Below are 25,339 nucleotides of genomic sequence, written 5' to 3' on the forward strand. Positions count from 1 at the left end.
CAGTCTTGAAGTCAGCATGGACATGAATTTGTCAGCGCGTTGTGCTTTGGTTCTTTTTCTGTTGGCATTTGTAGATTTGAAAATAGTCTCTGCTGCAGAAACGGAAGGCACATCTACAGGTGAGTTGTTCTAATTAGCCTACTTTGCATTATTTGTCATGAAACACACTGTGACAATTTGATGATTTATTTTAAGAAGCCTGCTACACTTGACTTAGGTGTTAAAGCCTACCTAATTGGTTATAAACAATAGCCTATAGTTGTGCATAGCCCCTTTGCAACCTATTTTGTTGCAACCTTACTAAGAAATACAAGCCAGCCATTATGACTTTGAAACAACCCAGCCTACCCTTGGCCATTTTACCCATACACTGTCAAATAAATTCTAGTTGTTTCAACAAATGATTATGAAGTAAGTGGTTCCAAAGCCTTTTTCAGTTTATTCAACTTCTAGATAAAAATGTTACCTGAACTTATCATTTTTAGTTGGCCCAAACTTAGCTCCAACTTGAGAAAACATATGCAACAATTCAGTCAACATATAATGATGTGTTTGTCAATTTGTCTCATATGTTCATTTAACTAGAAATGATTATTTCTGCATCTTAATAGCACTGTTTGTGTGTCTGTGTGTAACTAGCTGCACAGCCCATTTGAGTTAACATACAATGTTTTCAACCTACTTCTTTGAACCAATAGATTGTGAGTGTTCAGAAGGCTGTCATGCATTTTCATGGGTGTTATGGGGGAAACATTGATGATGGGGGACAAATGTCTCCAAAACTATTAATTAGACACTAAATTACTTGGAGTATGGACTACAAACTTTCCAGAGATGCAAATAGATTTTCATAAATTGGTTCAGTCCAATTGTGTCTATGTCTCTTTGTGGCAAGTTGGGTTCCCTGACATCTGCTCAAATTGTGTTGTCCCAAAGCAAAGCCTGGAGTGTGCCCTGTTAGACGATGGGGCATGGGGATATGTGCAGAGTTATGTTCCAATGACAGTGACTGCCCCAATGACGAAAAATGCTGCCACAATGGATGTGGGCATAACTGCATTGCACCTTACACAGGTAGGATATGGTCCCAGAGTGACAGATACACCCATCACCCACCATTGCATTGACATTCAAGGTGTGGATTGATGGTCACTAGACTTGATGCTGAATGTTATGGATTGTTCTCATATCTGTTGATAGTGATTGACGCCAGACTGGAGGCCCCAGTAGAAGGACCGAGGACACACTGATTATTCACTGTTGTATTGTACTGATGACGTTCTGTGACCACTGTGTGATTCTGTAGCAGCTAACATTTATCGCAACGATCTCCACACAAATGTGACAGATTTTCAGAAAATGGTTCAGTGTAATTGTGTCCATGTTCATGTGTCTTTGTGGTAAGTCGTGTTCCCTGACATGTCTCCTCAAATTGTTTTCTCCCAAAGCAAAGCCTGGAGTGTGCCCTCGTAGACCTTGGGGCGTAGGGACGTGTGCAGAGTTCTGTTCCAATGACAGTGACTGCCCCAATGATGAAAAATGCTGCTACAATGGATGTGGGCATAACTGCATTGCTCCGTACACAGGTAGGATATGGTCCCAGAGTGACAGATACACCCATCTATTGCATTCATTATTGCTGCATTACTCTGGAAACAAGAAAGCTGGAGATTGTAATGTACATTTCATTCACATATATCAATATATTTCACATACACTCTCTTTAGAGCTGAGACACTCAATTAAGAAGATTTCAGAGAGCCATGTAGGTATTTAGAGTTTTATATATATATACCATAAACCTTTTGTAATGGGGACATTTAAGACCAGTAAAGCTCATATTTAATTTAGAGTGATCAACACAATGTTTAGTATAGAGCTTCTGTAATACACATGATTTCCATTGTTCTTCTTGTGACATTCAAGGTGTGGGTTGATGGTCACTAGACTTCATGATGAATGTTATGGATTGTTCTCATATCTGTTGATAGTGATTGACGCCAGACTGGAGGTCCCAGTAGAAGGACCGAGGACACACTGATTATTCACTGTTGTATTGTATTGATGACATTGTGGAACACTGTGTGATTCTGTAGCAGCTGACAATGTCACCGCTTTCTGTTTTGACTTCCTACAAATGCAAATCCCTATTTATCGTAACCATCTCCTCACAAATATGACAGATTTTCAGAAAATGGTTCGGTCCAATTGTTTCCTATTCCTCCTGCTCTCTCACAGTGCCGATCCCCCCGAAGGCAGGTCAGTGCCCACTGCTTCTGAATGTCGTGCCGTCACACAAGGGATGTGTCCGCGATGAGGACTGTCCTAAAGATGACAAATGCTGCATCTTTGACTCTGACACCTTGTGTGTCCCACCTGACTTCAGTAAGAACCTGACTGGTTTATTAACAGTGTTCAGGAGGCTGCCATGCGTTTTCATGGGTGTTATGGGGGAAACATTGATGATGGTGGCCAAATGTCTCCAAAACTAATTAGACACAAAAATATTAGGGGTATACTCTGCAATCTTTTCACAAATACAAATTCCTATTTATCGTAACCATCTACTCACAAATATGACAGATTTTCAGAAATTGGTTCAGTCCAAATGTGTCTATGTTCATGTCTCTTTGTGGCAATTTGGGTTCCCTGACATCTGCTCAAATTGTGCTCACAAAGCAAAGCCTGGAGTGTGCCCTCGTAGACGATGGGGCGAAGGGACGTGTGCAGAGTTATGTTCCAATGACAGTGACTGCCCCAATGATGAAAAATGCTGCCACAATGGATGTGGGCATAACTGTATTGCACCGTACACAGGTAGGATATGGTCCCAGAGTGACATATACACACATCCATTGCGTTCATTATTGCTGCATTTCTCTGGAAACAAGAAAGATGGAGCTTGTAATGTACATTTCATACACATAGATCAATATATTTCACTTACACTCTCTATAGAGCTGAGACACTCAATTAAGAAGTCACAAAATATAAAGACTTCAATGGCAAGAGTCAGTGTAGGCTGACAAGTTGCTACCATAAACCTATTTGTAATGGGGAAAAGTAGGATCGCTAAAGATCATATTTAGTTGAGAGTGATCAACAAAACATTTACCGTATACAGTTTATGTTATACACAATGGTTCCAGTATCCTAGTTGTGACATTCAAGGTGTGGGTTGATGGTCACTAGACTTGATCCTGAATGTTATGGATTGTTCTCATATCTGTTGATAGTGATTGACGCCAGACTGGAGGTCCCAGTAGAAGGACCGAGGACACACTGATTATTCACTGTTGTATTGTATTGATGACATTGTGGAACACTGTGTGATTCTGTAGCAGCTGACAATGTCACCGCTTTCTGTTTTGACTTCCTACAAATGCAAATCCCTATTTATCGTAACCATCTCCTCACAAATATGACAGATTTTCAGAAAATGGTTCGGTCCAATTGTTTCCTATTCCTCCTGCTCTCTCACAGTGCCGATCCCCCCGAAGGCAGGTCAGTGCCCACTGCTTCTGAATGTCGTGCCGTCACACAAGGGATGTGTCCGCGATGAGGACTGTCCTAAAGATGACAAATGCTGCATCTTTGACTCTGACGCCTTGTGTGTCCCACCTGACTTCAGTAAGAACCTGACTGGTTTATTAACAGTGTTCAGGAGGCTGCCATGCGTTTTCATGGGTGTTATGGGGGAAACATTGATGATGGTGGCCAAATGTCTCCAAAACTAATTAGACACAAAAATATTAGGGGTATACTCTGCAATCTTTTCACAAATACAAATTCCTATTTATCGTAACCATCTACTCACAAATATGACAGATTTTCAGAAATTGGTTCAGTCCAAATGTGTCTATGTTCATGTCTCTTTGTGGCAATTTGGGTTCCCTGACATCTGCTCAAATTGTGCTCACAAAGCAAAGCCTGGAGTGTGCCCTCGTAGACGATGGGGCGAAGGGACGTGTGCAGAGTTATGTTCCAATGACAGTGACTGCCCCAATGATGAAAAATGCTGCCACAATGGATGTGGGCATAACTGTATTGCACCGTACACAGGTAGGATATGGTCCCAGAGTGACATATACACACATCCATTGCGTTCATTATTGCTGCATTTCTCTGGAAACAAGAAAGATGGAGCTTGTAATGTACATTTCATACACATAGATCAATATATTTCACTTACACTCTCTATAGAGCTGAGACACTCAATTAAGAAGTCACAAAATATAAAGACTTCAATGGCAAGAGTCAGTGTAGGCTGACAAGTTGCTACCATAAACCTATTTGTAATGGGGAAATGTAGGATCGCTAAAGATCATATTTAGTTGAGAGTGATCAACAAAACATTTAGCGTATACAGTTTATGTTATACACAATGGTTCCAGTATCCTAGTTGTGACATTCAAGGTGTGGGTTGATGGTCACTAGACTTGATCCTGAATGTTATGGATTGTTCTCATATCTGTTGATAGTGATTGACGCCAGACTGGAGGTCCCAGTAGAAGGACCGAGGACACACTGATTATTCACTGTTGTATTGTATTGATGACATTGTGGAACACTGTGTGATTCTGTAGCAGCTGACAATGTCACCGCTTTCTGTTTTGACTTCCTACAAATGCAAATCCCTATTTATCGTAACCATCTCCTCACAAATATGACAGATTTTCAGAAAATGGTTCGGTCCAATTGTTTCCTATTCCTCCTGCTCTCTCACAGTGCCGATCCCCCCGAAGGCAGGTCAGTGCCCGCTGCTTCTGAATGTCGTGCCGTCACACAAGGGATGTGTCCGCGATGAGGACTGTCCTAAAGATGACAAATGCTGCATCTTTGACTCTGACGCCTTGTGTGTCCCACCTGACTTCAGTAAGAACCTGACTGGTTTATTAACAGTGTTCAGGAGGCTGCCATGCGTTTTCATGGGTGTTATGGGGGAAACATTGATGATGGTGGCCAAATGTCTCCAAAACTAATTAGACACAAAAATATTAGGGGTATACTCTACAATCTTTTCACAAATACAAATTCCTATTTATCGTAACCATCTACTCACAAATATGACAGATTTTCAGAAATTGGTTCAGTCCAAATGTGTCTATGTTCATGTCTCTTTGTGGCAATTTGGGTTCCCTGACATCTGCTCAAATTGTGCTCACAAAGCAAAGCCTGGAGTGTGCCCTCGTAGACGATGGGGCGTAGGGACGTGTGCAGAGTTATGTTCCAATGACAGTGACTGCCCCAATGATGAAAAATGCTGCCACAATGGATGTGGGCATGACTGTATTGCACCGTACACAGGTAGGATATGGTCCCAGAGTGACAGATACACACATCCATTGCCTTCATTATTGCTGCATTTCTCTGGAAACAAGAAAGATGGAGGTGGTAATGTACATTTCATACACATAGATCAATATATTTCACTTACACTCTCTATAGAGCTGAGACACTCAATTAAGAAGTCACAAAATATAAAGACTTCAATGGCAAGAGTCAGTGTAGGCTGACAAGTTGCTACCATAAACCTATTTGTAATGGGGAAATGTAGGATCGCTAAAGATCATATTTAGTTGAGAGTGACCAACAAAACATTTACCGTATACAGTTTATGTTATACACAATGGTTCCAGTATCCTAGTTGTGACATTCAAGGTGTGGGTTGATGGTCACTAGACTTGATCCTGAATGTTATGGATTGTTCTCATATCTGTTGATAGTGATTGACGCCAGACTGGAGGTCCCAGTAGAAGGACCGAGGACACACTGATTATTCAATGTTGTATTGTTTTGATGACATTGTGGAACACTGTGTGATTCTGTAGCAGCTGACAATGTCACCGCTTTCTGTTTTGACTTCCTACAAAAGCAAATCCCTATTTATCGTAACCATCTCCTCACAAATATGACAGATTTTCAGAAAATGGTTCGGTCCAATTGTTTCCTATTCCTCCTGCTCTCTCACAGTGCCGATCCCCCCGAAGGCAGGTCAGTGCCCGCTGCTTCTGAATGTCGTGCCGTCACACAAGGGATGTGTCCGCGATGAGGACTGTCCTAAAGATGACAAATGCTGCATCTTTGACTCTGACGCCTTGTGTGTCCCACCTGACTTCAGTAAGAACCTGACTGGTTTATTAACAGTGTTCAGGAGGCTGCCATGCGTTTTCATGGGTGTTATGGGGGAAACATTGATGATGGTGGCCAAATGTCTCCAAAACTAATTAGACACAAAAATATTAGGGGTATACTCTACAATCTTTTCACAAATACAAATTCCTATTTATCGTAACCATCTACTCACAAATATGACAGATTTTCAGAAATTGGTTCAGTCCAAATGTGTCTATGTTCATGTCTCTTTGTGGCAATTTGGGTTCCCTGACATCTGCTCAAATTGTGCTCACAAAGCAAAGCCTGGAGTGTGCCCTCGTAGACGATGGGGCGAAGGGACGTGTGCAGAGTTATGTTCCAATGACAGTGACTGCCCCAATGATGAAAAATGCTGCCACAATGGATGTGGGCATGACTGTATTGCACCGTACACAGGTAGGATATGGTCCCAGAGTGACAGATACACACATCCATTGCCTTCATTATTGCTGCATTTCTCTGGAAACAAGAAAGATGGAGCTTGTAATGTACATTTCATACACATAGATCAATATATTTCACTTACACTCTCTATAGAGCTGAGACACTCAATTAAGAAGTCACAAAATATAAAGACTTTAATGGCAAGAGTCAGTGTAGGCTGACAAGTTGCTACCATAAACCTATTTGTAATGGGGAAATGTAGGATCGCTAAAGATCATATTTAGTTGAGAGTGATCAACAAAACATTTACCGTATACAGTTTATGTTATACACAATGGTTCCAGTATCCTAGTTGTGACATTCAAGGTGTGGGTTGATGCTCACTAGACTTGATGATGAATGTTATGGATTGTTCTCATATCTGTTGATAGTGATTGACGCCAGACTGGAGGTCCCAGTAGAAGGACCGAGGACACACTGATTATTCACTGTTGTATTGTATTGATGACATTGTGGAACACTGTGTGATTCTGTAGCAGCTGACAATGTCACCGCTTTCTGTTTTGACTTCCTACAAATGCAAATGCCTATTTATCGTAACCATCTCCTCACAAATATGACTGATTTCCAGAAAATGGTTCAGTCCAATTTTGTCCGTGTTCATGTCTCTTTGTGGTATGTCGGGTCCCCTGACATGTCTGCTCAAATTGTGTTGTCCTAAAGCAAAGCCTGGAGTGTGCCCTCGTAGACGATGGGGCATGGGGATGTGTGTGGAGTTCTGTTCCAATGACAGTGACTGCCCCAATAATGAAAAATGCTGCCACAATGGATGTGGGCATAACTGCATTGCACCGACACAGGTAGGAATGGTCCCAGAGTGACAGATACACACATCCACTGCATTCATTATTTGCTGCATTACTCTGGAAACAAGAAAGCTGGGGCTTGTACATTTCATACACATAGATAGATATTTTTCACATACACTCTCTTTAGAGCTGAGACACTCAATTAAGAAGATTTTCAAGATCCATGCAGGCCTTTAGAGTATATACCAATGTTATGCAACATCTATACACTCTGAGTATACCAAACTTTAGGAACACTTTCCTATTTTTGAGTTGCACCCCCATTTGCCCTAAGAAAAGCCTCAATTCATCAGGGCATGGGGTCTACAAGGTGTTTAAAGCGTTCCATAGGGATGCTGGCCCATGTTGACTCCAATGCTTCTCACAGTTGTGTCATGTTGGCTAGATGTCCTTTGGTTGGTGGACCGTTGTCGGCAGGGTAGCCTAGTGGTTAGAGCGTCGGACTAGTAACCGAAAGGTTGCAAAAGCAAATCCCTGAGCTGATAAAAATCTGTTGTTAAGAACAAGGCAGTTAACCCACTGTTCCTAGGCCGTCATTGAAAATGAGATTTTTTTCTTAACTGACTTGCCTAGATAAATAAAAGTAAAATATTTCAGGGAAAAAGGATTTTGGGAATATCAGGCTGAGACTTCAGAGGAGTAGCAACATACGTTTCTTACGATACAGCAATTCACAGAACTTTAAGCTGACAATTTGTCAAGGGCCACCAACAAAATTCCAACTCATTGTAATAGTAAGACCTCAATGGAAAGAATCAGTGTACAGATGATTTCCAGTGTTCTACTTGTGACACTCAAGGTGTGGATTGATGGTCACTAGACTTGATGCTGAATGTTATGGATTGTTCTCATATCTGTTGATAGAGGTTCACGCCGGACTTGAGGTATAAGGGCCGAGGACACACTGATTATTCACTGTTATGTTGTATTGATGACATTCTGTGAACACTGTGTGATTCTGTAGCAGCTGACAGCCTGTTTGTTTTGACTTCCTACAAGCCTCTAGAGCTGGTGTTTACAGAACATTTGGTGCTGTCTGATTAGAATGTAAAGGACATGTCTCCAAGATGCCAGTTAGACATTTTCTATGCTTCTGTGCTGGAAGTGTCTCCCTGTTGCAGCTTGTAATAAACTGGATATAATTATTTTCTAAATAAAAAATCATTAATATTAACCAATCCACCTCTTTGGAGGACACAAATATTTTGGAGTTTTACAGTTTTTCTGCTGTATATTCATGTACATACATTTTACATATACATTTTATATGGATATCGGCAGTGTATCAAACCAAAATCGGCAGTGTATCAAATACTTGTTCTCCCCACTGTACCACAAGAGAACCGTTACATGTATATTCATGCACATACATTGTACATATACATTTTACATGTATCGATTTATTATGGATAGATTTGATTGACTTTACCTGCGACTGCTTTTCTCGATTGTTATCCTGGAAAAACCTATTACACGTATGTTTCTACTGTATAACTGACAACTTTTAATTTGTTACCATAGTGAAGCCCGGTCGCTGTGTCCTGCCCAACGGGACCTACATGTGTGCCGAGTACTGTTACAAAGATGGCCAGTGCCCCGAGGAACAGATGTGTTTCCGGATATGTTGATTCTATGCCTGCAGTTAGTCATTGAAGCTTTATTGGAAATTCTTATTAGTTATAAGAAATAAGTAGAAAATACAAATCATTACATGTACAATTATGTCTATGAAAACTGATGATTTTCTGTAATAATAAATATGAAAAATGATCATAGCTTTTATAGAAACTGGACCATTTTCATGGGCAGTATGTGAATTGACAAACGGCAGTATGTGAATGGACAAACTCATGTGGACTGCTGAATTTGATTAAAACAAGATTTTGAACACCTGTGCTTGGTTTTTTAGGGGGTTATTTGAGACTCGTGTGGTGCTCATGTGAATATCCTTCATTTTCCGGCTTCAGACCAATGCCTGTTCTCAGTTTAAACATAGTTTTTTGTTTTTAATTTCCATGGTTTTTACACCGGAAGGTGATCGTACAACCTTATTATAGAACATTATAATTAAGCAAAAATGCACAAGGAGGTGTGGTATACGGCCAATATACCATGCTAAGGACTGTTCTTAGCACGTGCCATCACATACAGCCCTTGGCGTGGTATATTGGCCATATACCACAAACCCCGAGGTTCCTTATTGCTATTATAAACTGATTACCAACGTAATTGAAGCTGTAAAAATAAATATTTTGTCATACCCGTGGTATACGGCCTGATATTCCACAGCTGTCAGCCAATCAGCATTCGGGGCACGAACCACTCACTTTATAATATAGTTTAACATATGCTCTCCTTGTGAATCTTCACGGTGTTGTACGTTTTATTTATTGATAAGATCCATGCTCATAATCATACTGATCATTGCTCATAGAAAATTGCAAGGAAACAAAGACTGAAGCAAATATTTACTATGCGATTACACAATGTAGCTGACTAAATAGACGACTACACGAGCCGGAAATATGGCCGAGCCGAGTCGAGTTGTGACCGTGAATATCGTCATCCATCTCGGTGGAAACAACTTGGACACACAAGAGGACAGCCCTGGTGTGTCAGATGCGAGATGATTTGGAGGTAGTCCGCATGTTCCCTGGGGCAATGGTGAGCTACTCTGACATCAAACTGTAGAAGATTTGCATGTTCCTCCGTGGCAGGCGCATGCCCACAATCCACCACTTAGGCATTAAATCACTGAGTCCCTGAGCAGTACCATAGGGCAGGGTTTCCCAAATGTGCACCAAGTGGTACCCATGGTAACAACCATTCCTGAAACAAGCCACCTATGGACAGTACCAAAATAGATACTCTATTGATTCTGTTCAATGCCCCATATACTGAGCATTCTTTTTGTAGCGGGAATTTTATATAATAGCTTAAATTGAAAAGAAAGGATTGATGCTTCAATTGTTACTTTGTATATTACAGTGGGGAGAACAAGTATTTGATACACTGCTGATTTTGCAGGTTTCCTACTTACAAAGCATGTAGAGGTCTGTAATTTTTATCATAGGTACACTTCAACTGTGAGAGGGGGAGTCTAAAACAAAAATCTAGAAAATCACATTGTATGATTTTTAAGTAATTAATTAGCTTTTTATTGAATGACATAAGTATTTGATCACCTACCAACCAGTAAGAATTCTGTCTCTCACAGACCTGTTAGTTTTTCTTTAAGAAGGCCTCCTATTCTCCACTCATTACCTGTATTAACTGCACCTGTTTGAACTCGTTAGCTGTATAAAAGACACCTGTCAACACAATCAATCAAACAGACTCCAACCTCTCCACAATGGCCGAGACCAGAGAGTTGTGTAAGGACATCAGGGTTTAATTGTAGACCTGCACAAGGCTGAGATGGGCTACAGGACAATAGGCAAGCAGCTTGGTGAGAAGGCAACAACTGTTGGCGCAATTATTAGAAAACGGAAGAAGTTCAAGATGACGGTCAATCATCCTCTGTCTGGGGCTCCATGCAAGATCTCACCTCGTGGGGCATCAATGATCATGAGGACGGTGAGGGAATAGCCCAGAACTACACGGCAGGACCTGGTCAATGACCTGAAGAGAGCTGGGACCACAGTCTCAAATAAACCATTAGTAACACACTACGCCGTCATGGATTAAAATCCTGCAGCGCACGCAAGGTCCCCCTGCTGAAGCTAGTGCATGTCCAGGCCCATCTGAAGTTTGCCAATGACCATCTGGATGATCCAGAGGAGGAATGGGAGAAGGTCATGTGGTCTGATGAGACAAAAATATAGTTTTTTGGTCTAAACTCCACTCGCCATGTTTGGAGGAAGAAGAAGAAGAAGGGGACAGGACGACTGCACCGTATTGAGGGGAGGACGGATGCGGCCATGTATCGCGAGATCTTGGCCAACAATCTACTTCCCTCAGTAAGAGCATTGAAGATGGGTCATGGCTGAGTCTTCCAGCATGACAACGACCCGAAACACACAGCCAGGGCAATTAAGGGGTGGCTCCGTAAGAAGCATCTCAAGGTCCTGGAGTGGCCTAGCCAGTCTGCAGACCTGTACCCAACAGGAAATCTTAGGAGGGAGCTGAAAGTCCGTATATTCCCAGCGACAGCCCTGAAACCTGAAGGATCTGGAGAAGTTCTGTATGGAGGAGTGGGCCAAAATCCCTGCTGCAGTGTGTGCAAACCTGGTCAAGAACTACAGGAAACGTATGATCTCTATAATTGCAAACAAAGGTTTCTGTACCAAATATTATGTTCTGCTTTTCTGATGTATCAAATACTTATGTATTAAAATGCAAATTAATTACTTAAAAATCATAGTGATTTTCTGGATTTTTGTTTTAGATTCCGTCTCTCACAGTTGAAGTGTACCTATAATAAAAATTACAGACCTCTACATGCTTTGTAAGTAGGAAAACCTGCAAAATCGGCAGTGTATCTGTAAGGGTTCTCGTCCTCCTCTTCTGAGGAGGAGTAGCGAGAAGGATCGGAGGACCAATGCGCAGCTTGGTAAGCGTCCATAATGTTTCATCAAAATGAACACTGAAATACAAAACAATAAACGTGAATCAACGACACAAACTAAACAGTCCCGTGTGGCACAAACACTGACAAGGAAAATAAACACCCACAACTCAAAAGTGAAACCAGGCTACCTAAGTATGATTCTCAATCAGGGACAACGATTGACAGCTGCCTCTGATTGAGAACCATAGTAGGCCGAACACAGAAATCCCAAACTATAGAAAAACGAACATAGACAACCCACCCAACTCACGCCCTGACCATACTAAAACAAAGATATAATAACAGAACTAAGGTCAGAACGTGACAGTATCAAATACTTGTTCTCCCCACTGTACTTCATAAATCTGATGCCATGGTATTGGGATATCGAAAATCTGTTCCCAACTATCTTGAATTTAATGCGGTATAGTTGTCAACCCTCTTGACCGTAAGTGAAACTGATACATGTTACGATTAATATTGGCCATTTTAAGCCATTTACGATTAATTCATTCCTTTCTCTTTTAAGTAATTGCCTCTTTCATTTTTGTGGCAGAGCTACGATGAACTGGTTATAATTTTGTATTGATGTCACGATCGTCGTATGGAGTAGACCAAAGTGCAGCGTTGTTAGAATACATTTTTCTTTATTGAAGGAAGAACACGAAGAACACTTAAATAAAACAACAAAACGATAAGACGAACGTGACCGCTAACGAACCACTGCGCTAACGTGCAACATAACATAGACATAGATAATAACCCACGAAATTCCCAAAGAAGATAGCTGCCTAAATATGGTTCCCAATTAGAGACAACGATAAACAGCTGCCTCTTGTTGAGAACCAATCTAGGCAACCATAGACATACATAAACACCTAGATAGTAAACGACCCCATAAACCTACAAAACCCCTAGCCAGTACAAAAACACATACACCACCCATGTCACACCCTGACCTAACCAAAACAATAAAGAAAACAAAGAATACTAAGGTCAGGGCGTGACAATTGAGCATACATTTCCTTACACTGTGATTAATTGCTTGTGTGACATAATTTTACCTTAGTTGTTTACAATGTCATTCATTAACATGATACCTTCTCTATTCTCTACAAGAAAATGTTTTTTTCCTCTGTAAGTACTTTTGAGATTAGACATTATATAGCCTATGTTCTGCCTCTTCTGGAGGATAACATTTAAATAGTAACCAACTATGTTTGGCTTCATATAAAAAATTATACTGTAAAACTTCTTAGGGGTAGCCCCCTTTTTTAAATTTTTTGCATAAAATGACATACCAAATCTAACTGCCTGTAGCTCAAGCCCTGAAGCAAGGATATGCATATTCTTGGTACCATTTGAAAGGAAACACTTTGAAGTTTGTGTAAATGTGAATTGAATGTAGGAGAATATAACACAATAGATATGGTAGAAGAAAATACAAAGAAAAAAACAACCTGTTTTTTTCTACCACCATATTTGAAATGCAATAGAAAGGTCCCAATTCTAGCCATCACTCTGGTTGTAATTTTGATGGTGTCCACAAGATGGCAGCGGTGTATGTGCAAAGTCTCAGACGGATTAACTTGAAGAATGAGCGAACTACATGACATTTAGTGTGAAGTCACCCAGGTACATTTTGGCAAATCGTGAAGGAGACATTGGCATTCATATTACATTTTGTCCTGCAAGAATATCGTCAAATCTGTATATTTGGACTTTGATTTATCTTTTACAGTATTAGTAGCCATTTTATAAGTTCAACATTTGCCAAAGGACCAGTTTTCATATCTTCATAACTCTTCATATAGAATTATTCAAATTATTTTTGTCCAAAATGAAAAGGCATGCTGTTGCAAAAGGTTAGCGCCTACATTTTGTGACCGAGACAGGGGTACTCCCGTAAAGCCCAGCTCATTGGCTATCTAGCTAGCTTTATTTGACCCCGATTGGTGCTTATTTGACAAAGATACAGTCGATCAAATGAAGACCGGCGTGCCATGAAGGAGTGCCATGAAGGCATCCTATAGGATATACAACATATACAACACACCTAATGATATAGTGAAGTCTGGTTACATTCTATGATCTCGAGGAATACATATGAACATGAATTGACCGGTTGAAACAACGTTTATGGTTAGATTTTTACAGATTCCTTTCATTGCAAATAGTACAACATCGATCGTGCATGCTATATGGGGCTTTTCAGGATATGAAAAAGGATTTTATCTAACAAAATGACACTTCACGTTATCTCTGGGACCCTTTGGATGATAAATCAGAGCAAGATTTCAGAATGTAAGTACACACTATTGTGGTGAAAAAGTGTTTTGTACTTCCCACATATAATGAGCACTTGTTGGCTGCTTTTCCTTCACTCTGCGGTCCAACTTATCTAAAATCATCTCAATTGGGTTGAGGTCGGGTGATTGTAGAGGCCAGGTCACCCGATGCAGCACTCCATCACTCTCCTTCTTGGTCAAGTAGCCCTTACACAGCCTGGAAGTGTGTTGGGTCATTGTCCTGTGGAAAAACAGGTGTACAGTCCCACTAAGCGCGAACCAGATGGGATGGTGTATTGCTGTCGAATGCTGTGGTAGCCATGCTAGTTAAGTGTGCCTTGAATTCTAAATAAATTACTGACAGTGTCACCAACAAAGCACCCCCACGCATCACACCTCCTCCTCCATGCTTCATGGGGGGGAACCACACATGCGGAGATCATCCGTTCACCTACTCTGTGTCTCACAAAGACAGCGGTTGGAACCAAAAATCTCAAATTAGGACTCATCATACCAAAGGACAGATATCCACTGGTATAATGTCCATTGCATGTGTTTCTTGGCCCAAGCCAGTCTCTTCTTATTATTAGTGTCTGAGGCTGGTATCTCTGAGGCTGGTATCTCTAATGAACTTATCCTCTGCAGCAGAGGTAGCTCTGGGTCTTCTTTTCCTGAGGCGATCCTCATGAGAGCCAGACTCATCATAGCACTTGATGGTTATGCGACTACACTTGAAGAAACTTTCAAAGTTCTTGAAATGTTCCGCATTGACTGAGCTTCATATCTTAAAGTAATGACGCATTGTCATTTCTCTTTGCTTATTTGAGCTGTTCTTGCCATAATATGGACTTATTATTCTATATTCTGTATACCAACCCTACCTTGTCACAAAATAACTGATTGACTCAAATGCATTAAGAAGGAATGGAATTCCACAAATGAACTTCTAACAAGGCACACCTGTTAATTGAAATGCATTCCAGGTGACTACCTTGTGAAGCTGATTGAGAGAATGCCAAGAGTGTGCAAAGCTGTCATCAAGACAGAAAGTGACTACTTTGATGAATCTAAAATATATTATGATTTGTTCAACACTCTTTGGTTACTACATGATTCCATATGTGGTATTTCATAGTTCATCAGTTAATAAAGTCACTTTTTGTGAATTTTGAAGCATTTAATTTAATGTAATACATTTAATGTAATTACACAGCATAGAGTTTGTCTGAAGTTACACATCACATTATTACAACAGCGTGACCGTTTTGGAATATTGTGTGCTTATTGTTTAGAAAGTATTTAGTATTTATTATGTATAAATAGCCCACACTTTAGATGAGGCCATGCAAAAAGACTTAACTAATGATTAGTAAAGTAGTTTATAAAGATGTATTCTTATGTAATGACCTTATGAATATTATGAAATACTTTACAAATAGTTTTTGAATGTGTGAATGTGTGAATAACTAGGTAACTAACATTGACAAATGTGGGAGTAATGATTTAATAAATTATTCATCAAATATTAACCAAGGCTTTATTACGTGGTTATAATAAAGTGCTACCGAATACGGTATTTCATTCTTCATGCATTACGTTCTGTTTCAGACTCATGTGGGAATCATTTGCGTTTTGGGCCGATCTCCATGTCATGCTGGCAAGGTGATGAGCTATGGACTGGAAAAATGGACCGTGCTTTGAATGGGTTCCTGGCTGATCTCAGAAGTGTTGGTGGCCCTTGACAAATTGTCAGCTTAATGTTCTGTAAATATCACTGTATAATAGTGTATGTTGCTAGCGCTACCCCTCTGAGTTCTCAGTCCGATATTCCCAAATTCCCAAATTCCCCTCCTCGGACATATGCATTTTATCATTATATGAACCACAACATGTTATATATTTTATTATTAGGCAATAGGCTATCTCCTCTTTAGCTAACCTAAGTTGTCTCAGTCAGCCATATAGAATGTGATGAGTATAGTCCTACAGCGTAATTTGGAGTGAAATTTAAATATAGTAATTACTTTGTTTATGGAGGTGTACATTATAAAAGTGATAATGTAAGAAAATCCAATGATAAGCATTTATCTGGCAAATAGTTGTCTAATCTAAGTCACCAGATGTCAGTGTAGTCAAAGAAAGAACGCTTATTCATCTGCCCAACATAACCATGACAGCTGAGTAAATGTGTAGGCCTAAAGACCATCCTAAAGGTGAATTATACATTTTTAACAACAACAAAAATATTCTACAATATACAGGCAACGGAATCAAACCATTTCCCAAAATCAAACAATCAACAGTGTGCTATCTCTTTACATGGCGCCGGAGGGGAGGGCTGACTTCTTATTGGCTCTTAACCAACCATTTTGTTATTTTGCTATTTTGTTTGTTTTTTCACGTTGTTCGTAACTTGTTCTGTACATAATGTTGCTGCTACCGTCTCTTATGACCGAAAAGAGCTTCTGGACATGAGAACTGCGATTTCTCACCTCAAACTGGACAAAGATCTCTTCTTCAATGAGTCGGACAGGAGGGATATGCTACCATAGACACCCGACCATGCCCAGATCCCTGTGATTCGTTGGAAAAGGAAACTGAGATTTTGTGGAAAATATCAGGGTGCCTTGCGAGGATCAGGTGACGAGTGGCTAATCTGCCCTTGTCTTCCGTCCTGCTAGCTAATGTTCAATCGCTGGAAAATAAATGGGACGAGCTGAAAGCACGTATATCCTACCAATGGGACATTAAAAACTGTAATATCTTATGTTTCACCGAGTCGTGGCTGAACGATGACATTAAGAACATACAGCTGGCGGGTTACACACTCCATCGGCAGCACAAAACAGCAGCCTCTGGTAAGACACGGGGCGGGGGCATATGCATATATATGTGAAAAACAGCTGGTGCACGATATCTAAGGAAGTCTCGAGGCTTTGCTCGCCTGGGGTAGAGTATCTCATGAAAAGCTGTAGACCACACTATCTTCCGAGAGAGTTTTCATCTGTATTTTTGTAGCTGTCTACATACCACCACAGACTGATGCTGGCACTAACACCCTGCTCAAAGAGCTGTATACCGCCATAAGCAAACAGGAAATTGCTCATCCAGAGGCGACGCTCCAAGTGGCAGGGGACTTAAATGCAGGGAAACTACACCAGCTCCAACGCTCATCGGATGTGGCAGGGCTTGCACTTACCTCGATGCACTTATTGATAAAACCAGTGACTGATGTATGTGGCAGGTAGCCTAGTGGTTAGAGCGTTGGACTCGTAACCGTTGCAAGATCAAATCCACGAGCTGACAAGCTAAAAATCTGTTGTTCTGCCCCTGAACAAAACAGTTAACCCACTGTTCCTAGTCTGTCATTCAAAATAAGAATTTGTGCTTAACTGACTTGCCTAGTTAAATAAAGTCCAAATAAATGTGCAAGGGCTTGCAAACCTTTACAGACTACAAAGGGAATCACAGCCAAGAGTTGCCCAGTGACAAGAGCCTACCAGATGAGCTAAATAACTTCTATGCTTGCTTCGAGGCAAGAAACACTGAAATATACATTAGAGCATCAGCTGTTCCGGACAACTGTGTGATCACGCTCTCCGCAGCCGATGTGAGTAAGACCTTCAAACAGGTCAACATTCACAAGGCCGCAGGGCCAGACGTATCACCAGTACGTGTACTCGAAGCATGCGCTGACCAAGTGTCTTCACTGACATTTTCAACCTCTCCCTGTCTGAGTCTGTAATACTAACATGTTTCAAGCCGACCACCATAGTCCCTGTGCCCAAGAACACTAAGGTAACCTGCCTAAATGACTACTGACCAATAGAACTCATGTCTGTAGCCATGAAATGCTTTGAAAGACTGGCCATGGCTCACATCAACACCATTATCCCAGAAACCCTAGACACACTCAATTAGCATAAAGCACCAACAGATCCACATATGATGCATCGCTATTGCACTCCACCCTGCCCTGTCACACCTGGACAAAAGGAACACCTATGTGAGAATGCTATTCATTGACTACAGCTCAGAGTTCAACACCATTGTGCCCTCAAAGCTCATCACTAAGCTAAGGACCCTGGGACTAAACACCTCCCTCTGCAACTGGATCCTGGACTTCCTGACAGGCCACCCCCAGGTGGTAAGGGTAGGTAACAACACATCCGCCACGCTGATCCTCAACACAGGGGCCCCTCAGGGGTGGGTGATCAGCCCCCCCCCCCCTGTACTCCCTGTTCACTCATGACTGCACGGTCAGGCACGACTCCAACACCATCATTAAGTTTGCAGATGACACAACAGTGGTAGGCCTGATCACCGACAACGATGAGACAGCCTATAGGGAGAAGATCAGAGACCTGAACGTGTGGTGCAAGGACAACAACCTCTCCCTCAACGTGAACAAGACAAAGGAGATGATTGTGGACTACAGGAAAAGGAGGACCAAGCACGCCCCCATTCTCATTGACGGGGCTGTAGTGGAGGAGGTTGAGAGCTTCAAGTTCCTTGGCGTCCACATCACCAACAAACTAACATGGTCCAAGCACACCAACACAGTCGTGAAGAGGGTACAACAAAACGTATTCTCCCTCAGGAGACTGAAATGTTTTGGCATGGGTCCTCAGATCCTCAAAAGGTTTTACAGCTGCACCATCGAGAGCCTCCTGACGGGTTGCATCACTGCCTGGTATGGCAACCGCTCGGCCTCCGACCGCAAGGCACTACAAAGGGTAGTGCTTACGGCCCAGTACATCACCGAGGCCAAGCTTCCTGCCAACCAGGACCTCTATACCAGGCGGTGTTAGAGGAAGGCCCTAAAAATTGTCAAAGACTCCAGCCATCCTAGTCATAGACTGTTCTCTCTGCTACAGTGTTGATCCCCCCACGGCAAGCGGTACTGGAGCACCAAGTCTAGGTCCAAGAGGTTTCTAAATCAAATCAAATCAAATGTATTTATATACAGTGCCTTGCGAAAGTATTCGGCCCCCTTGAACTTTGCGACCTTTTGCCACATTTCAGGCTTCAAACATAAAGATATAAAACTGTATTTTTTGTGAAGAATCAACAACAAGTGGGACACAATCATGAAGTGGAACGACATTTATTGGATATTTCAAACTTTTTTAACAAATCAAAAACTGAAAAATTGGGCATGCTAAATTATTCAGCCCCCTTAAGTTAATACTTTGTAGCGTCACCTTTTGCTGCGATTACAGCTGTAAGTCGCTTGTACCATTCTTTATTCATGGCTGTGTTCTTAGGCAAAATTGTGAGTGAGCCCACTCCCTTGGCTGAGAAGCAACCCCACACATGAATGGTCTCAGGATGCTTTACTGTTGGCATGACACAGGACTGATGGTAGCGCTCACCTTGTCTTCTCCGGACAAGCTTTTTTCCGGATGCCCCAAACAATCGGAAAGGGGATTCATCAGAGTAAATGACTTTACCCCAGTCCTCAGCAGTCCAATCCCTGTACCTTTTGCAGAATATCAGTCTGTCCCTGATGTTTTTCTTGGAGAGAAGTGGCTTCTTTGCTGCCCTTCTTGACACCAGGCCATCCTCCAAAAGTATTCACCTCACTGTGCATGCAGATGCACTCACACCTGCCTGCTGCCATTCTTGAGCAAGCTCTGTACTGGTGGTGCCCCGATCCCGCAGCGGAATCAACTTTAGGAGACGATCCTGGCACTTGCTGGACTTTCTTGGGCGCCCTAAAGCCTTCTTCACAACAATTGAACCGCTCTCCTTGAAGTTCTTGATGATCCAATAAATGGTTGATTTAGGTGCAATCTTACTGGCAGCAATATCCTTGCCTGTGAAGCCCTTTTTGTGCAAAGCAATGATGACGGCTTGTGTTTCCTTGCAGTTAACCATGTTTGACAGAGGAAGAACAATGATTCCAAGCACCATCCTCCTTTTGAAGCTTCCAGTCTGTTATTCAAACTCAATCAGCATGACAGAGTGATCTCCAGCCTTGTCCTCGTCAACACTCGCACCTGTGTTAACGAGAGAATCACTGACATGATGTCAGCTGGTCCTTTTGTGGCAGGGCTGAAATGCAGTGGAAATGTTTTTGAGGGATTCAGTTCATTTTCTTGGCAAAGAGGGACTTTGCAATTAATTGCAATTCATCTGATCACTCTACATAACATTCTGGAGAATATGCAAATTGCCATCATACAAACTGAGGCAGCAGACCTTGTGAAAATTAATATTTGTGTCATTCCCAAAATATATTCGGCTCATGAGACAAATGCAATTGCATTTGTTTTGAAATATTTCATTTATGAATCATTATGCATTATGGGATGTCACCAGCAGTCCAACAGAAATCCTTTCAGTCATTGATTTACCATCTCATTTGAGGTTCAGTTAGTGTATTTTTTAATACAGTTTCATTGTATATGGCAAATTTCAGTTTGAATGCTAATAACAATTTGGTGGTGCTTATATTTGTCGTATTTCGCACATGTTCAAGTGTGTTTTAATATGCATGTGTGAATGGAAATGTGTTTTTTGCATATCACAACTCTCCCTGATACACCTTCAGAGAGTGGTGTCACAGCCAGGGTCTGCTATTATCAACAGCAAGCCGGAAGCAATTAAGGTTAAAGGCCTTGCTCACGTTGACAGATTTTTCACCTTGTAGGCTTGTAGATTTGATCTCACAACCTTTCTGTTACTGGCCAAACACTCTAGCCCTTAAGCTACCTGACACCCATGTAAATGTTGGCTGTATGGTTCATGTAATATTCATAAATTTCCTATCCAAAACCATAGAAATCCTTAGTTTGCTTTTGCTGATGGGTTTAGGGTGGTGTTCCCTTTTTTGTCCAATTATGAATATCTGTTCTAATTTCTGGGCAACGTTCCTGTCCATTTGGATCAAGAGCAACCCACGTAAAAAGTTCCATAATGTCTCTTTAATAATTGTTATTAGATGTGACCTAAGCAAGTGTTCGATCCGAACTCGGAATGTAAAATGAGGGACATAGGGACCCTGCAGGTCTATTGTTCCCCATGCGTTGGGCTCTCCTTTGGGGTGCGTTCAGTTCGAATAAACGTTTGCTACGTTGCGTGACGGTTTGTACTGAACGACACGTTTCCCCAAAACGTTCTTGAACAGACTTTGACGTATGTTTGCTCCATTTGGTGGGTGTGGCGGGTGTCACTCACTGAGATTTAATAAGGTGTGGTGGCATGAAGCAATGAGTTAAGTATTTAAAGGGCAGCGGCCTTACTGGCGTTCATATATATTTGATCAGTTATGCTGAGAGCGTTCTCCAACCCTGGCCTGAAACAACAACCCAACCCCTCCGCGTTTTTCAACTGGTCGTTCAGAACTGCCCCATTTCCGTTTAATTGAACGATGCCCAACGTTTTTTCATACTGAACGCGGTCCAGGTCTCTCTTCTATGAAATCTATTTGGACTATTTGCTCCAAGTACAGTCTTGAAGTCAGCTTGGAAATGAATTCGTCAGCGCTTTGTGCTTTGGTTATTGTTCTGTTGGCATTTGATTTGAAAATAATCTCTGCTGCAGAAACTGGAGGCAATTCTACAGGTGAGTTGTTAAAATTACTTTGCATTATTTGTCACTATTTTTCATGAAACAAAGTAAGGCAATTTGATTAGTTATTTTAAGTAGCCATTTGACATGTAGGCCTACCTTTGTGGTGTGAGACACAAGTGACTAGCCTATATAGGCCTAACTGTGTATAGGCTATTTTGCATCTTATTGTGTTGTTTTACTTACTAAAAACACGAGCCAGCCATTATGATTTAAATTTACTGGTTGAAACAATCCAGCCTTACACTTGGCCATTTTACGCATAGCCTACACTGAATGTGCCGGTACCGAAAATGAACGAAAAAGCTTCTGTTTTTGTAATCCATTGCCGTAATGTTGCTAGAGTAGCCTACTTTGTAATTACACCTTAATTAACTTGATTTGAGGTCGCCCAAGTTCACTCCAACGATTCCTCCTGCTCTCTCACAGTGCCAATCCTCCCAAAGGCAGGTCAGTGCCCGCGGCTTCTGAACGTGGTGCCATCACAAAAGGGATGCTTTTGCGATGAGGACTGTCCTGGAGATGACAAATGCTGCGTATTTGACTGCGGCGCAGTGTGTGTCCCACCTGCCTTCAGTAAGAAGAACTGGCTGGCTTATTAACCTCATCAGGCCCAGGGATACCTAGATATCTGTTTTTTCACTACTTTCATTGATCTATATGTACAGCCTTCATATTTAGCCTCACAATGAAGTGTTTTACGATTTTCTTTTTAGTACAATGACAGTATTAGTAGAAATGTAATGAAAAAGAATGACACATTTGTTGCCTTCATGAGTATCATTGACTAATGTCAACAACAAAAAATGAGGTCCACCAAACAATAACCTGATAAAAACATTTTTTTACAGAAATGTTTTGCTTAGTGAGAAATTAATGTCCAACTAGTCAGTGACAACTGTGTGGAGTTTGGAGTTTTTGACAGCAACAATGTGAGTTTATTACAGTATTATAGACATATGTTCGGGGGTGTCCTATGATCTTTTATGTAGAAGAAACTTTGCTTTCTATCGACTCTTGTGCGGCTTGTGAGCTTCGTAGAGCAAAACAGTGCGTGTTCGTGAGCGTCTCAGTTTTTTATAGTGGGGTTCATAATAGTTTGTAGCGCAAACCGTTCAGAGTTTACAGATGTTTTTGTGAGAAGAACCGTTTTCAGGATCCGCCCTTGTCTCTCAAACACAGAGCTGTTGGTATGGGACTGTTGGTATGGGACCATGTCTGTTCCTACAGCCCTTTGTTCCTTCAGTTCCCACAGCCCTATGTTCTCTCAGCCCTATGTTCCCTCAGCCCTAAGTTCCCTCAGCCCTAAGTTCCTTCAGCCCTATGTTCTCTCAGCCCCCGTTAATCGCACAAACTAATGGTTGGTATGGGACCATGTCTGTTCCTACAGCCCTTTGTTCCTTCAGTTCCCACAGCCCTATGTTCTCTCAGCCCTATGTTCCCTCAGCCCTAAGTTCCCTCAGCCCTAAGTTCCTTCAGCCCTATGTTCTCTCAGCCCTATTTTCCCTCAGCCCTAAGTTCCTCCAGCCCTATGTTCCCTCAGCTCTATGTTCTCTCAGCCCTATGTTCCCTCAGCCCTAAGTTCCTTCAGCCCTATGTTCCCTCAGACCTATGTTCTCTCAGCCCTATGTTCCCTCAGCCCTAAGTTCCTTCAGCCCTATGTTCCCTCAGCCCTATGTTCTCTCAGCCCTATGTTCCCTCAGCCCTAAGTTCCTTCAGCCCTATGTTCTCTCAGCCCTATGTTCCCTCAGCCCTAAGTTCCCTCAGCCCTAAGTTCCTTCAGCCCTATGTTCTCTCAGCCCTATGTTACCTCAGCCCTAAGTTCCTTCAGCCCTATGTTCCCTCAGCCCTGTTTCCTCAGCCCTATGTTCTCTCAGCCCTATGTTCCCTCAGCCCTAAGTTCCTTCAGCCCTATGTTCTCTCAGCCCTGTTCCCTCAGCTCTATGTTCCCTCAGCTGTTTCCTCAGCCTATGTTCTCTCAGCCCTATGTTTCCTCAGCCCTATGTTCTCTCAGCCCTATGTTCCCTCAGCTCTGTTTCCTCAGCCCTGTTCTCTCAGCCCTGTTCTCTCAGCCCTATGTTCTCTCAGCCCTATGTTCTCTCAGCCCTATGTTCCCTCAGCCCTAAGTTCCTTCAGCCCTATGTTCTCTCAGCCCTATCTTCCCTCAGCTCTGTTTCCTCAGCCTATGTTTCCTCAGCCCTGTTCTCGCAAAACAAATATGAATAATAATCTATCTTAGAAAATAAAATTTGTCTGTAATATTGACAAAAGGTCAAGGTCAAAGTGATTGCACATATTCAATAGGTCCCATATACCCTTAACTATTATTACTTAAATATTTGTGTAGATGCTGAAATAATCATATTTTTTGTAACCTTATAACAATAAGCATTTGTGCCAGTTTTAATTGAAATTGTTTCAGCGATTACTGAGGGAACATAGGGCTGAGAGAACATAGGCTTGAGGGAACATAGGCCTGAGGGAAACATTGATGATGGGGACCAAATATCTAGTCACAAATATGACAGATTTTCAGAAAGGGGTTCATGTGTCTTCATGGTAAGTTGGGTTCCCTGACACGTCTGCTCTGCAAATTGTGTTTACAAAGCAAAGCCTGGAGTGTGCCCTCGCAGACGATGGGGTTCAGGGATGTGTGCCGAGTTCTGTTCCAATGACAGTGACTGCCCCAATGATGAAAAATGCTGCCACAATGGATGTGGGCATGAGTGCATTGCACCGTACACAGGTAGGATATGGTCCCAGAGTGACAGATACACACATCCATTGCATTCATTATTGCTGCATTATTCTGGAAACAAGAAAGCTGGATCTTGTAATGTACATTTCATACACATAGATCAATATATTTCACATACACTCTCTTTAGAGCTGAAACACTCAATTAAGAATATTTCCAAGAGCCATGCAGGCACAGAGTCTATATATATGACCCTGAGCATTCCAGCTATAGAATAAGAAAGATTCCAAGTCATTGTAATTGTAAAACTTTAATGGGAATAGTCAGTGTAGGCTGTTGCTACCATAAACCTACAGTATGTTGCTACTTTATAATGAAACACATTTTTTCTGTTGCCTTAGTGAAACCTGGTCGCTGTGCCCTGCCTAAGGGGACCCCCATGTGTGCTGAGTTCTGTTACCATGACGGCCAGTGCCCCGAGGAACAGAAGTGTTGCCGGACAACCTGCGGCCACGCCTGCAGTGAGCCCTGCTCATAGGACAGCAAGGTTTGGGTCTGGAGAGAAGTGACAGCACTCATAGACTCCTCAAATCATATCAATAAAAAAAAGAAGAGTTCTCCTTCAAGAAGAGGAATGCTTGTTTTTTTTTTTTAGGGGGGGGGTGTACTTGTTTGTATTCCAATCAATAAAGCGGTATGTGCAGCCTTTATATACATTCCAGTACATGTATTACCTTGTTGGTGGAAATCTAGTTTCCAGGGTGCCTTTTTATGCCGGCGCTGAGCTACAACGACAAATGATGGAACACACTAAGAATGG

The 25,339-nt window shown here is 41.8% G+C and overlaps 1 protein-coding gene across 1 annotated transcript; it reads left to right on the plus strand.

The window, feature by feature from the left end:
• LOC109907951 (balbiani ring protein 3-like) lies at positions 1-25,243 on the plus strand. Its single transcript, XM_031794122.1, has 11 exons — positions 1-119; positions 937-1,074; positions 1,449-1,586; positions 2,680-2,817; positions 3,925-4,062; positions 5,170-5,307; positions 6,415-6,552; positions 7,264-7,392; positions 22,242-22,397; positions 24,430-24,567; positions 24,921-25,243. Exons 1-11 carry the CDS (start codon positions 17-19, stop codon positions 25,055-25,057), a joined length of 1,491 nt encoding a protein of 496 aa, XP_031649982.1. The 5' UTR covers positions 1-16; the 3' UTR covers positions 25,058-25,243.
• Positions 25,244-25,339: the final 96 nt, after the last annotated feature.

The sequence above is a fragment of the Oncorhynchus kisutch genome, linkage group LG17 (genome assembly GCF_002021735.2).
Source record: "Oncorhynchus kisutch isolate 150728-3 linkage group LG17, Okis_V2, whole genome shotgun sequence".
Classification (NCBI taxonomy): Eukaryota; Metazoa; Chordata; class Actinopteri; order Salmoniformes; family Salmonidae; genus Oncorhynchus; species Oncorhynchus kisutch.

Bases quoted from the DNA above. Each gene is read 5' to 3' on its own strand.
- LOC109907951 (XM_031794122.1), top strand. From the start codon at position 17: ATGGACATGAATTTGTCAGCGCGTTGTGCTTTGGTTCTTTTTCTGTTG. The intron at 6,553-7,263 runs GTAGGATATGGT...GTTGTCCTAAAG, and splicing joins CTGTATTGCACCGTACACAG to CAAAGCCTGGAGTGTGCCCT. The intron at 22,398-24,429 runs GTAAGAAGAACT...GTGTTTACAAAG, and splicing joins GTGTGTCCCACCTGCCTTCA to CAAAGCCTGGAGTGTGCCCT.